The sequence below is a fragment of the Anthonomus grandis genome, chromosome 16 (genome assembly GCF_022605725.1).
Source record: "Anthonomus grandis grandis chromosome 16, icAntGran1.3, whole genome shotgun sequence".
In the NCBI taxonomy this organism is placed as follows: domain Eukaryota; kingdom Metazoa; phylum Arthropoda; class Insecta; order Coleoptera; family Curculionidae; genus Anthonomus; species Anthonomus grandis.
The window spans coordinates 15,778,190-15,795,581 of NC_065561.1; the positions used below are offsets into that span (position 1 = coordinate 15,778,190).

At 32.0% G+C, this 17,392-nt stretch overlaps 2 protein-coding genes across 2 annotated transcripts in view; one reads left to right on the plus strand and one right to left on the minus strand.

The window, feature by feature from the left end:
* LOC126745528 (protein artichoke) overlaps window positions 1-2,747 on the plus strand; it is a 23,754-nt gene extending 21,007 nt beyond the window's left edge. The window contains exons 12-13 of the mRNA XM_050453405.1: window positions 397-684; window positions 1,779-2,747. Of these exons, the coding sequence (XP_050309362.1) occupies window positions 397-684; window positions 1,779-2,647 (1,157 nt within the window). The 3' untranslated portion in view covers window positions 2,648-2,747. The remainder of the gene's footprint in view (window positions 1-396; window positions 685-1,778) is intronic.
* Window positions 2,717-16,921, minus strand: LOC126745531 (nibrin). Its single transcript, XM_050453409.1, has 9 exons — window positions 16,759-16,921; window positions 13,319-13,434; window positions 13,122-13,258; window positions 12,645-13,060; window positions 12,360-12,589; window positions 12,037-12,302; window positions 8,404-8,497; window positions 7,795-8,346; window positions 2,717-3,002 (listed from the first exon to the last, which is right to left on the minus strand). The coding sequence occupies exons 1-9, from the start codon at window positions 16,787-16,789 to the stop codon at window positions 2,805-2,807; spliced, it is 2,040 nt and encodes a 679-aa protein (XP_050309366.1). The 5' UTR covers window positions 16,790-16,921; the 3' UTR covers window positions 2,717-2,804.
* Between the last annotated feature and the right edge of the window lie 471 nt (window positions 16,922-17,392).

The window sequence follows — 17,392 nt, forward strand, 5'->3', positions numbered from 1 at the left end:
TAGAGGAAATTATCGAAATTCCTCTATAAATCTTAACATTTTAATCTTACCCTGTGTATACAGGGGTATTTCATAATTAGTGGAACAATCTTGGAGAGGTTGTAGAGGGACTCAAAATAAGCAAGTTTGCGCAATAAACCCCGATCCGAAGATCATTAGATTTTGAAAAGTTTTCATGTTGAGAGTCTTTATATAAATGTGCCCATCGGAGAATCCCTTAACATCAACAGGGGAAGACTTAGACAGGACACTTGCAGAACGCACTTTTGGTGGTTTGACTTCGTAACCGCTACTTTAAATTCAAAGATTACGCCCAGGACTTCATTGAATATTTTAACTAAATACTTAAATATTTTAATTAAATGGATCCGACCATTCCTTATCATACAATTTTAGGTAATACCCCGACAATATATGCAGCTCCTACCAATAACAAAAACCAAATAGCTGATAAAGAAATTCCAAAGGAAGTAAATAATTCACCCAGTAGTAGCGGATTTACGTTCTTCGGTCTGCCTCTTGCCAGCCTAGGAAACTTACTGAGCAACGCTATTAAACCCAGGAGGAATAGTAAAATTGGCCCGGTAAAGATGGACGACAGAATTGCGATTGTCAACAAATCACCGATACCTCATGGTTCTAGAGTTTACCATATGCCACCGGATATGCCAAAGTTTGAAACCGGTAAGTAAATGTCAATGAAGTTAGAAGGTATATATGTTGTACGCAATTAGCGAAAACGGTCACTGCCCGAAATTTATACCCACAATGCGATGTAGATTTTACGAATTTTCCACATCGCGTTACGGATATATTTTATATACCTAAAACGCGATGTGTGTAAATTTCAAAAATCCACGACGCGAAATCACGATTATCATCGAAGACACGCGACAGTTTTCGTGTTATGGGTAATAAAGAATACCCATAAGACGAAAAAGATGTAGGTTCGTAAGTAATGTGAAGAAATCAATCAAAAAATATGTAAAATAAAAATACTGGCACGTTTTTAAGATGTATTTATGAAATACACATTTTTTATAAAACTAATCTTTATTATTTAGTCTTGCATGTTAGTGATCCAAATCCACATCGCGTTGTGGGTATAAATTTCGGGCAGTGACCGTTTTCGCCAATTGCGTACAACATATACATATTTTAGGACTGTGTTTCGTGAAAATTGACGTTAATAATTTTAACGCAAAACTTTGAATTGCTTTGTCCTGAGCAAGGACAATAGTTCATAAACTATTGTCCTTGCGGCATAAACTATTTATGTAATAGCTCCATAAATAGAATATGGAGCATTCGTATCCCTCATCTATCTGTATAGGACTCATTACATTCGAGAAAAAAAAATCTCTTATGAAGTTTGAACATTGGCAGCATAATAAACAAAATATTATCAATATACAGTGCTTTCATTTCAAAACAAACCACCCTTAATAACTTCTTTACTTAAAAAAAAAACGTCAATTTATATGAACGTCCCCCTAATTTATATCTAGAGGGACGTTTAATTTTATATTTGATGTCAATCACCTCCAGTGAACCTCACTTTGAAATGGGAACCCCCGTCATATGACATCATTGTAAGCAGCATTTAAATGTCTATTCAATAGTGCCAAAAAAATTATATCGGTCATTGACGTCTTTTTTTTTTTAAGTAGTTATTAGGGGTGGTTCGTTTTGAAATCAAAGGACTCATAATTTTGCAATGCAGAATATAAACTACCGACTCAAGTAGCTTACTACTAAGTTCTTCTATTGTTTTTTAGGTGGATTTATTCCAATTCTACCAGGAACTGGAGGTTTTAAACCAATCCCAAACCCAGTGATTCAGCAAACTGAACCAACCAAATCACAGAACGTCACAAACATACTCAAACCTGACTCGTCCACTGTAGAAGCCAACAACGTGCTGATCTCGACTACTGATAGAATTTATACTACTGAGGCATTACCTTCGACTCCTCAAAGATCAACACTTTTAACTCCAACCAGTAGTACTTCTACTACAACAAGACCGACAGTTGAAAGTACAATATTACCAATTAATGATAAACCAGAAAATACGAGAACTATTAAGCAACATTTTATTAATTTTACAAGCCCAAATTCCCGTTCTGACTCGAAGCAAATGGAATCAAGTGAAACAACTACAGAAACTGTACCAGAAACCACCACGGCTGCTATAGAGGAAACAACAATTTTAAAACTAGATACGACAACGGTTATTGAAACATATAAAACCACTGTTCTAAAGCCTATAAAATCAGATGTGGTAGCCAGTTGGCCTAAAGGTACTACTTCGACAGCAGCTTTTCTAGCTCCTGGTGGCATGCAGAGTCACAAAAAAATGGCTTCAATCGAAAAAGTAATTTCCCCAAATATACCATCTGCTAGTGCCCCATTAATATCGGAAGAACACGACGCTTTGTCACCCATGGCTCATAACAGAGAGCCCAAAAATTATGCCTCCAGTGATTCCGCAAATGTTAACACGGATAAAACCGAAAGTAATGATTTGAGTTGGTATTTTGCTACTTACAATAATCCACCATCACATTCTTGCAGTAGAGGATCATACAATTTGGACTTTGTAATTTTTTTAATGCTATTTGAAGTATTGTATTTATTGTTGTAAAATAATGTAAAAACAAAATCATGTTTTTTTTAATACGGAGACTATTAGTTATTTAAAACATAAGCACGATTTAAATAAAAATCTATATATTCATACATGACATATACAGAATATGAATAATAAACAAAACAAAATAAAATATGGGTTGTAACTTAACTTATAGTAACATGAATCTCTTTCCTCGTGGCTTCGCTTTACTTGGCGCACTAGATTTCAAAGAGTCCTTTGTTCCTTGCGGTTGTTCCCCATCGGAGTTTTCTTCTTGATTTACGTCAAGGCCAGTGACATCTCCAATGCTGATTCTTCTTAGTTGATTTCTACTGTAAATGGTTACTTGGGGCCTTAGAGGTTGACACTAAGAGATAAATAAAATATGTGTTTAAAACAAAAATTAAGGGTTTAGTAGCGGAGATAAACAGCACAAACTTGATGTTATACCATTATTACTCACTTCAAACATCAGTAATGTGTTAATTTAGTATTAATTTAGCATAAAAATGTTTTGTGTGGTACTCTCAATCAAAAAAAGCTTCTTCACTTTTTCCCGTTGGTCATACAGCTTTGGTCTCAAAAAGTAAATTCTAGAAAATATGAGGGACATCTTTGTTACTTGGACAATTTTCTGTACGACGGTTTAGTTAGAATATCAAATTCAGAAATCTCCAAGTAACAACAAAAGTAGGAATACACGTTTTCGTTTTCAAGCTTCCCTCACCACTGAAGACTGATCTAATTAATTAAAAAAAAAACTGTTTAAAAAATATTCCCTACTATTATAATAAGCCTTTGTAATTAACAATTTCTTTAGATCTTTCCTAAGCAATTTACAAAACACAGGCTTTTGAAGGGGTAGTATTTAATTGAACATCAGTTTTTATACTTTTTAGCACGTTTAAAAACTGGGTGGAGCAACAAAAATACTTATTGAGCATCTAATCTTTAGCACTAATAAAATTAATATTGTCAACTGTTTTATACTAATCAGGATAGCTATTTAAATAATAAAGCTTCTAAAAACTGTTTGAACTTCATACTTTATAATATGACAAAAGCTAGTGAGCATAAAATAAAACAAAAATAGGCATCACAAATATACTTTATTGTCTTCTATTTATAAAACAAAAAGAACAAAAAATGCAATTTTTAAAACAGTATTTGAACCACGAAACAAAAAAGAGTGAACATTAAACAAATTATTAATAAGACTTCAATAAATTAAAAACATCACTGAATTACCAAAGCAGGTTTGGATTTTGATGGACGTCCACGCTTTCTTTTTTGTCCAATATGGATATTTTTTGCCTCTACAGGCGGAACTGTATATTTTTATCTAATTGCTAGGCCCAGAAGATGTTTGCACATATACATCTTAAAAAAAATGTGGACAATTGCACCTACCATTCATCCATCATATTTTTCTTTGGGAATTGTTACTCTCCAAGTGGAAAAAAAATTCTTTGAATTCATCAAAAGTTTCCCAAGGTTTTTCAGCCTGAACATCCAATACTTGACCTCCTAGTACTATATAGATATTGTTCTTCGTGTCAGCATCTAACACCTTTATTTTTTTGTCTAATTTTGCCCATTGATATGCTTTTGTCCAATCCAGGAAGTTTAATAAGCGGAGTAATTGAAAAGGAATCCTCTGTAGTTTTGCAGGACCATTCGTTAACCATCTCTGATGCGATAACCAGAAAACGAGACAAAGGAAATCTTTCGCGTAATGTATTGCTATCTTTTATGGTTCTATTAAACGATTCCAGTGCGTTGTTTGTTGCTGGTGATCCTGGGGCAGCACCTAGGTACCAATTGCGATTTTGAGTTAACCACTCTTCTTTGAAGTATTTAATAAAATTAGTTTGGGTTTTCCATTTCCTCATAAAAAGCTGTGAAGCGCTATTAAAATGTTCAGGAGAAGTAACGGACTGTAAAGCATCAATGTCTTGTAATATATTCTTTCGGGCTTTTTTGTCTGAGCAAGTTTGTTCAGCCCTGGTTTGCATTTTTGTTTTTGCATGTGCCCAACACATTCTCACAATGGGTTCAGGACCAAAGACTTCTGTAAAAGCATTTTGGATGCTCTTTGCGGCATCACAAACTAATACCGATGGTTGTAGAGAATGTCCGTATACAAACAAAACCTGTTCTTTTAAACTATTAAATAACATGGTAAAATCTTCCTGACGCTCATTTGTCGAAACTCCTAGACATATCGGATGAAAATTTCTATGTTTATCTGTAGTTCCTACAACTAATACCGGGAACCCTTGCCAAATCAACTTGTATGTCGCATCAGCATGGATAATATTTGCATGACGTTCTGCTAACCCCAGTAAATGTTTTGTAGACAATGCAAAGCGAAAGGACGTTGGTTTATCCTCCAATATATAATAAGAAAGTACAAACACTTGGTGTATATCCTCGGGAACTGCTGTTTGATTTAATATCCATCGCTGCAGTTCTCCTAGACTTATAGTTGAGGAACCGTATTTAACACGTCTACGACTTGATAGATATTTGTTCAATTGTTTCGTTGATGGTAATTTTACTCCCTCCATCTTACTAAGACTTTTTAAAATAGCTTTAGGCTTCAAATGTAAATCAAATAGTTTGTTTATTTCTGTCTTAACGTCCTGACTTATTCCGTAATCAGAACGAATTCCAATCGACTCGTGGTTATGGGCAGCCGCAGACTGAGGGCCACGACGTTTTATTTTGTTACAGCGATAAAACGTTTTCTTTCCTTCTTCAGTCATATGTGTTATTAAAATAGACCAAGTATTTTCTGCACGAACAACTTGCTCCGCTTCTTTAACACATGGAAATTTTTTTACAAAGAGCCACTGCTTACTCTCGCCACGCTTTTTTTTTGTTTCTAATTCTTCAACCTCCGAATCACTGTACGAACGATATGAAGGAATTTCTATTTCATTCTCCATTTGAATATTCTCATCAGAACTATTCCCGGGTAAAACAGTATCGAGTTCCATGATTATTTAATGTTTAAAACGAATAAAACGGTGCATAAAACAACTGTTTATACTACTGAAATATTATATACACCATAACCAATAAACGTATATGGGAATCCCAAACGCAGTTAACTGTCGCTCCAGTATAAACACACGTTGCCGGATTTTTTTGCAATTCATTAACAAAAGCTGTTGCCGAATGCAAAATAAAAACTTTTAAGAAAAAAAATTGATGATTATATAATATTTTAGTTGAAATGAATTTGAAAATTAGATGCTCATTTAGAGTTTTTGAAGTTTAGTTGGTATTTTGGTAAACTGGTTTTGAAAATTAGAAGCTCATTTAGATTTTTTGTAAGCTTTGTGTATTTTTTGGTGCCTGCTCTTGTTGGCAGATTAAAAATATAATGATGCCTTAAGTTTGTTCAACGATAAATTTATCTGATATACAGAAATATAAAAGTTGCCATGTTAGTTAAAATAGTTACCGCATTTTGTTGTACATCCATAATATTTGATGCTCATTTAAACATTTCCCCTTTTGAAGTAACTATGGCAGATTTAGGAGGTTAAATTGATGCAACAGAAGTTGGAGAATGACTTACTGACAAATACTTTTTATGCATCAAACAAGTAGTCTCAGGTGTAAACATTGATGGAATAATTAATGTTTGCGAAGTGACGAAATGAGGGTTCTGTATCTGTAACTGCAGGGGCAATGTTATTCCAAACAGAATTTTTCTGAAGTACTATTTTCCGGAAATGAATGTCACCCGAACTTTTAAATTACTCGAAAAGTCTATAGAAATAGGCGTTGTTATTTTAAATCCTCTGATATAAGTACTTAATAACCCAGGCCAACCCAATAGTGCAAAAATTTTATTACTGGATAAAATACTATTACTGAAAAGAACTAGTTGTTTGGGAGGAACTAGTTGTATTAAGGAAAATTATCGTTCGAGAAATTTACTATTCGGGAAAATGGCAACAGAGTATCCTACTTTGTTGCTTTTTGTCTAGAGACTTCCGAATAAAAGTGTGAGAACGATTTATTCTTTTCAAGAAAGAACTGAAATTATTTTCATTTGGAAATGGAGAGGTTGGAAAGTGCGTAAGAAGAATGACATTGGTTTTCAATGAAAGAAATCAAAATCGTGACGTAAGTCACAGATATGTGCTTAAAAGTTCTCCCAGACTGGTTCGGTGAGTAATAGAAAAAAAAACCCACGATGAGGTAATTCAAATTGTAATTTTGGAATTTTTTTCTGCAGAGCTTATCAAATCCTTGTGGACAGTAGCAGAACAGACAGGCATATCCACGAGACAGTAAGAAAGGCACTGGAGATGCATAAACTTCATCCATACAAAATTCCTATACTTCAAAAACTTTATGACGATGATTTTGATTAAAGAATTTTGTGAATTCATGTCAACGCCGTACCTAATATTTATTATATATATTCATTACTATAATATAGTAAGGAATATAACTTTATTTTAATTAGGGCCAATCAGATAGAAAATAAAATGAAAAAAACGTCCAGTCTCATTCTAATCAAACAAATTATATGTTACATGTTTTTTTTGTTTTGTTGTAAATTGTATCAAGGTTTCTTTGAGAGCAAAATGGAGGAATTCTTCTAGCTTCAATCCAATAGCTAAACTCTTAGAGTAGTTTTCAATCTATTTTTAGGTGAAAGTAAGAGAACCAAAAAAAACAGTAATGCAAAAAGCCACTTATCCCTTGTAGAGAATTATTTTTTCTAATACACAAATTAATTAGTTATTAAAAATAAAAGGTGAAAATCGGGTAAGTATTAAAATAATAATATGTATATATCTACTTATTTTTAGCGTATCTAATGTAAAGGAGCTTTTAGTCGCTTCTGATTAACTTATGATTATTCTGATGCTGTCTTTTGAGCAAGGCCAAAACACTCCTCCCTGGAAAATATTTTTATTTTTAAAATTATATTGAGTTTAATTAAGAAATATTACAGTTTATAGTTCTACATATTAACGGCACTTTCAATAATAAATAAAATTAATAATTAGAAACCAAAATGTCGATATAGCTATTATTGCCTAGAAGTTTCATGTTTTACCTTCTTAGATATGTCAAAATTAAATAGAGAATGCAAGTTTATTATTATTAACAGCTAAGACGAATTTTACCTTTTTAAACTTCTTAAAATTTTTGACTCCATCGTTTTGAATCGTCACTGACAACTCGATAGTCCTCTCGAAAACAGGCAGAGTCTCAATCTTGACACAGTTTTTGAATGCCTCAATATACTTCTCTATTTCTGGATCTTCTATTTTAACCACTACTTCCGTTTTTATAGAATTCTTTGATAACCAACTAGAATTGCAAAGGCTAACTGTACGTTTGCTTGTAGAATGGTCTGAAATGTCACTTGTTTTCGAAGCCAGTGGTCCAGGTTCGTTTTTAAACGGTACTTTCTGGAACACATTTTCTTTTTCATGATTATCCTTAAAAGAGCTCGTATTTCTGGTACTATTTAACTTAATGTGAGTGAACGGATTATCTGATGTTTTTGAAATGTCAGCTTTTGAACGGCCGGATTGAAACGGGTTGTGCTCTTCTTCAGATTTATATCTTTTAGCCGAGGATTTTATTAAACTGAACGGGTTAGGTTTTAGGCAAGGCGCTGTATCAGGTTCGTCTAACGCTTTACGTTTCTGAGTTCCAGTTTCTGGTTTTTTCTAAATAATAATTTATCGTGAGTTTAACTAAAATGGTTAAAGTTTAATCATTTTTACCAAATCTTCTTTTACGCTAGAATCATTGCTATCCATTGAAGTTGAAGATGATTTTCGTCCAATAAACGAATCAATTGTAGGCTGTTTAAAGTCCCTAAAAGTAATGGCAAAGTTGTATGTAAATTAATGTATAGTCATCTCAATCACTCATGTTTATTTGAATAATGAAAGACTATTTTAATGAATGTTTAATATCTAACACCTTGAGTCTAAAAGACAGGAATATTAGTAAAGGTAGGCAGCAGTGGCGAAGCGTAGGAGTAGACAAGGTAGACACTGTCAACCCAAAATTATCCTGTTATTTATTATTAATTTATCACCTAATTATTTCATGTAATTGTTGAATTTAAATTAAAAAAAAAAATTAACACAGAACGTATCTATACATGATTAATTCGAAGGCGCGCCCCGCCTGTCGCACCGATTAAAATAAAAATGCAGGGCTGACACCGAGCCCCAGGAAGACACATTGATATTTGTTTTAGCATCTAATCGAACCAAATACGCATCAAGCAGGCGACAGAGGTCCGGCCGCATCGCATTCAGCCTATTACGTCTGCGAAATTTACTCGCGGGAAAGACATTCGAGCTTTTGTCTATGGAAGTCGACCAGCTATTTTATTATGCTGTTGAGGGGTTATTGTTTATGGACAAACTTGATCTGGTCGGCCGCAATACATCTTCAGTTTTGTTTTGTTTTGATAAATCTGCATTTGGCATTTGGTGCGGGCGCGTGCTCTAGTAATTTAATATTTAGTAGTATTTTTATTTTTGGGTGTATAAAAAACGTTTTTTTAGTGGATATTTTAATTTTAGTAGTTATTAATGAATGACTGTTTGATATTGGTAATTGTATTTGACTTTTATTTTTATTTGTCTTATTTAATTTTAAAATAATGGATATTGAAGATCCAATTACATACATTAAAGAACGAAACTTTTCTTCTTTATCATTAGAAGAAAAACTTAATTTAAAAAATTCTCAAAAACGACCTGATCTTAATATTTCACAAAACGACGGCAAAACTATCCGGAAATTCCAAAAAACCTGGTACGAGTCGTTCAGCTGGTTGACGGGAAGTGTCAATTTGAATGCTTTGTACTGCTTTCCCTGTGTTTTATTTGGCGGAGAAGAAGCTTGGGCAAAAGATGGGATCAATGTAATCAAAAATTTTGTTCAGAAAGCGAACAAACATGCTACCTCGAAAAAACACATTTCATGTAATGAATTTTTTTGCATGTTGGGAAAAGCCCGCATTGATCACACTCTTATTGAGGCGCGAAAAATTAATGCTCTCCGACACAATGAGAAAGTGAAAAAAAATAGACAGATAGTAGGCCGATTAATTGACGTTGTTTTTTGGCGAAGCAAGAACTTGCATTTAGAGGCCATGATGAGACTGGAGAGTCAAGAAATAAAGGTAGGTCACTGTAACTTAATTGCTAAAATGTTAGCATTGAATATAAATATTTTAGGAAATTATTTGGAGATATTGCAGCTACTAGCTATGGAGGAACCTGCCATTAAGGATCACTTAGAAAGCAGTTCGGTTTTTAGAGGGACATCGAGTGACATCCAGAATGATCTTGTTGAATCTATCACATGTGTAGTTCAGGAAATAATTTTAGAAGAATTAAAAAACACCGAATTTGTTTCTGTTCAAGCTGACGAAACTACAGACATTTCGTGTTGTGCGCAATTTAGTGTTATTTTGAGGTATGTCTGTAAAAATGAGATAGTAGAAAGATTTCTTGGATTTTATGATGTATCTGGTGATAAGACGGCCGTAGGTCTTAGTAGTAAAATATTGGAAGTGTTAAAATTATGCCAAGTCGAAAAAAAACTTGTATCCCAAACTTATGACGGGGCTAGTGTCATGTCAGGAACGAAGGGTGGCGTACAAACTATAATAAAAAAAATCTGCCCACAAGCACTATTTATACACTGTTATGCTCACCAACTAAATTTAGTTCTTTTACATTGTTCCAAGCGAATTACTAATGTTAAACTGTTTATTTGTAATTTAAGTAGTTTTAAAACTTTTTTTGCAAGATCTCCTTTACGAGCAGATGAATTAAGAAAATCAGGTTTTAGTATTCCAAGTGGGTCTGACACAAGATGGAATTTCCATTCTCGGTCAGTATTCTCTATTTTTCGAAACTATCACACTCTATTAAAAATTATGAAATTCATAGAAGATTCTGATAAATTCGATCCAGAAAGTACTAATTTGGCTATAGGTTTAATCAAAATATTAAAACAACCTAAATTTGTTCTAATGTTATGTCTTTTTTATAAAATTTTCGTGTTTTCAAATCATTTATACTCAATTTTGCAATCAAAAATACTGTCAAATCCTGCAATTTGTTTCAAAGAAGTAGAACAAACAATTAAAAATATATCTGACTTACGTAAAGATGAAACTATTGCTTCTTGTGTAGACCAATGTGACGAATTTTTAGGTGACGCGATTTCTCAGAATATTAAGATGAATTTTAAAAGAGTTGCATTTGAGGTAATTAATACAATTATTGTTCAATTGCAGGAACGATTTAGCGATATTCACAAATTATCATTTATAAATCTTTTTGATAGGGAAAAATATCCCGATTATTTAAAACAATCCCCAAAATACCTTTACAAAAAATTGGATAATACCTATCCAAAAATTTTTAATTTATTAAAATTAGAAAATGAACTATCAGTTATATATGCTTGTGATATTAAACAATATTTAGAACCATTACAATTATTTAATTATATTTATGATAATGATTTAAATGATGTTTTTTCTGAAAGTATAAAATTATTGAGGCTAATTTTTACTATACCAGTGACCAGTGCCTCCTCAGAAAGATCTATGAGTACCTTAAAACGAATAAAAACATATTTGAGAAACTCGATGAAGAACGAACGGTTGTCAGCGTTATCCACGCTATCTATAGAAAAAGATATCGTTGGAGATTACAATCGACACCCACAATTTAAAGAAAAAGTCATTGACCATTTTGCTATGAGCAAATCGCGTCGTATTGAACTTCTTTATAAAGCAATATGAATATTTATGTAAAGTATATACATGTAATATTTATAATATATGTTGTGTTTTTTTGTAAGTAGTATTTATTTTTATGCTATCTATTATTATTTTTTTCTTTTTTATATCACTGCATAATTTTTCTCTTTGAGTTAATCTTTCATGCGCTTTTATTCCCTATTTCACTAAAGTGAATAATATGGAATACACATTTTTTTCTAATTAGCGACTTTTATTGTTTGTCTACCCGAAAAAAAAGTTCACGCTTCGCCACTGGTAGGCAGTCTCATTTTGTTGGCTTGTGGAATTTGCTATACATTTCAGCAGAGATCTTTAAAGCCTCCTGCTTTGAAACTATAAAATTGATATAATTGATTCAAAATGTCCTAAAAAAACTACAGATGCAACACCTACAACTTGTGGTATATGCCAGCCTATTTCTCCCGTAACACAAATAAATCTCAATATACCAAATGGTACTTGAAGATCTCTCAGTTGGTTATAATTCTTAATTTATATGCTTTTATACCCAAAGTTTAACTCAAAGTAGTCACTAGTAGTCAACAAATGAGTTTATAAGAAACATTCTACTTACTTTTGTTTTTTTTTACTCTGGTCCAACTTTATCTTTTTAGCTTCTCTTTCTTGAAATGACTCTTCGATATTTCCACGTTTACTACTTTTTCCTACATCATCTTGTGATTTCATTGTAACTAGTTCCACATCCATTAAGTTTTCCCCAAGACTTGGAGGTATAACCTTCTCTGTATTTGGTCCTAACAAATTCATAGTTTCTGTCTCTGGAACTAGTACATCTTTTTTTGGATACCTTTGAGTTTGACGATGAAATACCTGGGATGCCTAAAATAATAAAACAACTCAAACTAAAGCCCCTAAATAGGAAAGTTATCATAATACTTTATTGAAAGAAGGGTTGCAATTAACCTCACAAGAACAATACACTATTGCCAATGGTATTTCTGCTAGTGGAATGGCTCTTTTATCTTTGACATACTCTTTTATTAAATTTCTAAATGATTCATTTTCTTCATCGGCAATATCTACTCTAACAACTAAATACTCAATGTCACTAGTGTTCATTTCAAAAATAGTTTTTGGTTCAGTTTCCCAGGCAATGCAAGTACCTCCTAAAATTAGAAAATAGCAATTTTAAATAAATATATAGATTTCCAATTTACCTACCACATTTCCTAATAACTTCCTGCATTTGATTCTTAATACTAAGACTAAGAAATATAAACGCTTTATTTTCAAATAATGTATTTCTCCGTGGGTCATATTTAAAAGAAAAATCCGAACTTAGTAACTGTTCACCCATCGGGGGATCTTTATAGTTTTCTATATCAGGCAATGGTGTTTTTTGTTCCAAACTACTGGCATAATCAAACCAATATTTTAAAGTAACAATGGGTTTTCCATCTATGAGGGCATGAAGTACTTTAGGCGTTAATGTAAGTTTATCAACCGTTAAGTGGGTACAATGTTCTGACCAATTATCTGTATATTTTGCAGCACATTTTTGTAGAGCGCTTTTCAGAGCTACTTTGCTCTCTGTGTTTAAGGAGCTAGCGGCCACTAACATTTTGTAACACTCAAATCTAAAATGATTAATTTAGTCTTTAATGCAACCATTTTCTCTGAAATGTATGTGTTAATTACCGAAATTTGTTTTCATAAATTCCAAACTGAATTGTGTCCATATTTTTTATTTCAACTTCAGTTTCAGGCTTCATCTGATTGCCATTAAGAAGTGTATGATATTTAGAATTGCAATCTTTAACAGTTACTTTATCATCCTAAAAGTAATTTATATAAATTCATAGATCTTATATCAGGAAGTTAAAAGAGAAACTTACCTTAACTTGTAATATGGCATGTTGCCTACTAATAGATTGGTCATTTTGTAATAATATGTCACAATTTTTCCTTCCAACAACATATTCCTTTTTCTTTTCTAAGTAAATGACCTCCCCTAAAAATATTTGGACACATATTATACTGTACCAAATTAAAGAATGGTCAGGCTGCAGCATCATGAATTAAGACTAACTTGACTAAGTAATTATAATGTTTTAGTTTAAAAGCAACTAAACGATTGTTGAATGAGAATTAAATCTTGTAGTACCGTGAAGATTTTTAAAAAAATAAAAAGGCTAGAGTAATTTAACACTGAAGTAGCCAAGTTAAATGAGATAAGAGGCAAAAAGAAATGTGCAATTTAATTGTTATTTACTGTTTAACCATTATACTGTAATAAATGTAACAGAAAGAAGTACCCCTTGGTTGAACTTATAACATTTTGTGGCTTGCTCAAATATTTTCAGGATAATTTATTGTATTTTGGCTGCTAGACTATTGTCCTCGGGCTTTATCTTGACCATTAGTATTGTCAAAGTAATTATGCATAATAAAAATTGTGTTGCAAGATGCACATCAGAGTTGAAAAAAAAATGGTAGTTTAGTAAAATTTTGGAGTCCCTACAGATAGTGTAAAGGATCAGTTCAAAAAAATGGATCTGTTTGTTCATGCTATTAGAATAGTTAGCAATAAACTCGATGCAAGAGGTTAGAAATCTGTACTCTGCTTTACTTAAGATAATGAGGATGCCCACATTACTTTCCATTAAATAATGCATTTAGATGAGTTTTATAGATATTCTACAACTATGATATTAATAGTGCTAATATTTCATAGTAATTGTTAATTTTGATAAATTTCTTTGCTTAGTTTATTTGTATTATTAGGATTGTGATGTTTATTCCTTCTCTTATTTTCATAGTGTTTTATATTTTAAATATTTTGTCTTTTGGTCATTAATATTTATTAGTTTTCCATTTTTATAAACTATATAAGCTGGAATATTTATTTTAAAATATTTTTAGATTGAGTAAAGTGAGTTCTCTGTAAACGAGGATACCACACCTTTTATACAATAAAGGATTTTTTAAATGAATTGAGTTATTGGACCAATACTTTTTTATGGCAAATTAATACTTAAATCTTATTGAGCAATAATGAATATTACTCAGAGAACCTTATGGCTTCCCAATATCGAAATCTTAACTCAAAACAAACATAAAGTGTAGGACACATCTTACACATGCCTTTTGTTTGTTGTTCCTTTAGTGTAAGGAAAGTAAGTAGTTTCTTATAACTTACTATACTTATAGTCTATTTAAAATGAATTCGAACGGCGCTAAAATTGGGGAACGGTCAAAAAACCACAACAAGGTTGTGCTTGCTACATTACGTTGTGTATTAGTAGAATGTGGATTTAAATATAAAAAGTTAGATAAAAGGATGGTTATTATGGAATCTCCTCGAATTCTAACATGGCGACAGGAACATTTAGAAAAAATAAAGGAATACCGTCAATTAAACAGGAACATAGTTTACCTAGATGAAACTTGGTATGATACTCATGATGTCGTTAAGTATGGTTGGGTGGATGACACTAAAAAGTGCTCATTAAGTGGACCAAATTCTCGCGGTAAACGTGTTATAATCCTTCACGCAGGTGGTGATAACGGCTTCATCCCCAATGGGTTGTTGTTGTCGGCCAAAAATATAAAGGATTCGTCGGCTGATTACCATGAGGACATGGCAGCCAATCTATTTGAAAAATGATTTGCTGAGCAATTGATTCCCAATTTACCTGAAAACTCTATATGAGCATTCCACAAAAAGCCACAAAGAAAATTTTATTAGAATCCATAAAAAATAAACATTTTAAAAAAGAATACGTTATCGATAAACTCTGCAAGGCAAATGGCCACACCGTATTACGTCTACCGCCGTACTACTGTATTTTTAATCCCATAGGGATGATTTGGGCTACTTTAAAGGACCGAATTAGAAAATATAATCAATCTCCAACTAACGATACTTTCGTATTAGAAACTATAAGGGCAATTGTAGAAGAAATTAATAAAACAGACATATGGAGGAATTGTGTTCGGAGTGTTATTGAAAAAGAGAATGAGTATGGTATTTTACCTCATGTTAACCCCATTATTATAAATCCAAGTTTGGAGTCCAGTTTTGAAGATTCAAACAGTGATTTTTGAGTTTTTTTTTTAAACATTTTAATTACTAAGTATAATGAATAATAATAAATATAATAAGTTTATAAATCCTTGTATAAATCATTTGAATTACATTATCCATACATCTCTTACTTTTACTGAATATAACTAGTCTTTATCTATACAGGGTACCTATTCAAATTTAAGTTCAATATGTTATAAAACAATACTAAAAAAAGTATATAAAATATTAGCTAAATAATAAAACATGTGTAACATTACAGGCAATAACTATCTTATAAAATAGAGTGATTATGTCCATATGCACCATTGTCTTTAAGCTCCGCGTTAGGTTTAAGCCACTGATTTTACATGTAAAATCGAAGGCTTAAGCCTAAAGCGGAGCTTAAATACCACGGTGCATATGGCTATTAAAATTTTAATAAATATAACCAATTAATGGATTTTTAAAATATTTTAAGAAATAATAACTCTCTATTTTTTGCATGCCTATGCTTTATAAAGAAGATGCCGCTTATTCATTGTGATTTGGTTTTTTTGCTGTTCGAATTCATTTTAATTAGACTATACCAAGATTGATTTACTCCTGAATCAGAAAGTGATGTTACAAATTGAAAAATTTCAGGAACAATGTAATACTTTATATCAATATTAACAGTGATATTAAATGGCTCTTTTTAGTGGATATCTTTATTTATAAAAAATTGTAAAAGCTACAAACAAATCCAGTATAACTGAATGTACCCTACTCTAATGATCTTTAAACCTGAAGGTTCATTCTCTAGTTGCAACTATACTTTTGAAGCTGCCTTCCATTACTGTTTCTTAGAGGGTTCAAATTATGTACTTCTAGTCATTTTGTATTTATTGACCTGTAGTTCTGAGACAAAAACTTTATTAAATTAAAACATATGAGTGTGTATCAGCTGTAGCTCGTCAATTCAAAATCACAGGAATAACTTTTGAGTCTATATTTTTGTGTTATAGGGCAAGTATAGTTAATTATAGACATCATGATCCTTGGATCTGTGAGATCCAAGAATTTACCATATTATACCAAATTACCTAACTTTGGCAAGTTATATATAAACTACATAATATGCATTAGCCAAGATATAAGCTAGGCATTGGCCTTTTAAGGGCAGGGTCCCTTATTAAGGATGAGTTATCTCATCTCATTTAATAAATAGGAAGAAGGTAAAATAGCACGATTTTAGCACAACATCTATTAAGGCAAGAATGTACGTACCGGTGCTACATTTTGTAATTGAAAATATCATTGTATCAATGTGCCTTTTTAATATGGAAGGTATTCAACGGATTCTACGGGATTTAAAACTTCAATTTCAAAATAAATATTCTCCAAAGAAACATCAAAACAACCACAGAAACGGAAAACAAACCTATAGTTTTTTTTTGTAGGTTAAGGATTCGTAATTAGGCCTCCTTTGCATAATACGAATTTTAACCGGTAGAGAATATCGATCTTTTCATTTGCGTTTTTTGCTTCACACGCAGTATTTTGAAATGGGATAAAGTCTTATTCGTATAAGATAATTTAATAATCTGGATTCACTTAATTACAGCTATACTACTAAATTAGACAGGTTGCTCTAGGACTTTAATGATATGCCCATACACTTTGAGTAATTTCTAAGTGTGCTTAATTCAAGGATTATTTTTTAAAACATTTATATAATTTATTAATTAATTTTTAGGGCAATTCCTTTTCTAAAAAATATTATATTAAATATTTTCTTAATTAGAATCTCGTTGATTGTTGAGGACATATAGATTCAATTCAAATCAAGAAAATTTATGTTGAACTGACTTAATGCTTTGAATTTGGGCATTGTCAAAATTTTCTAGACACAGCTTCAAAT

Coding starts and splice junctions, on each gene's coding strand:
- LOC126745531 (XM_050453409.1), bottom strand. CDS start 16,789: ATGATATTTTCAATTACAAAATGTAGCACCG. Junction 12,590..12,644: donor GGAAGTTATTAGGAAATGTG/GTAGGTAAATTG, acceptor TTCTAATTTTAG/GAGGTACTTGCATTGCCTGG. Junction 8,498..12,036: donor CAGAGTAAAAAAAAACAAAA/GTAAGTAGAATG, acceptor CATTACTTTTAG/GGACTTTAAACAGCCTACAA.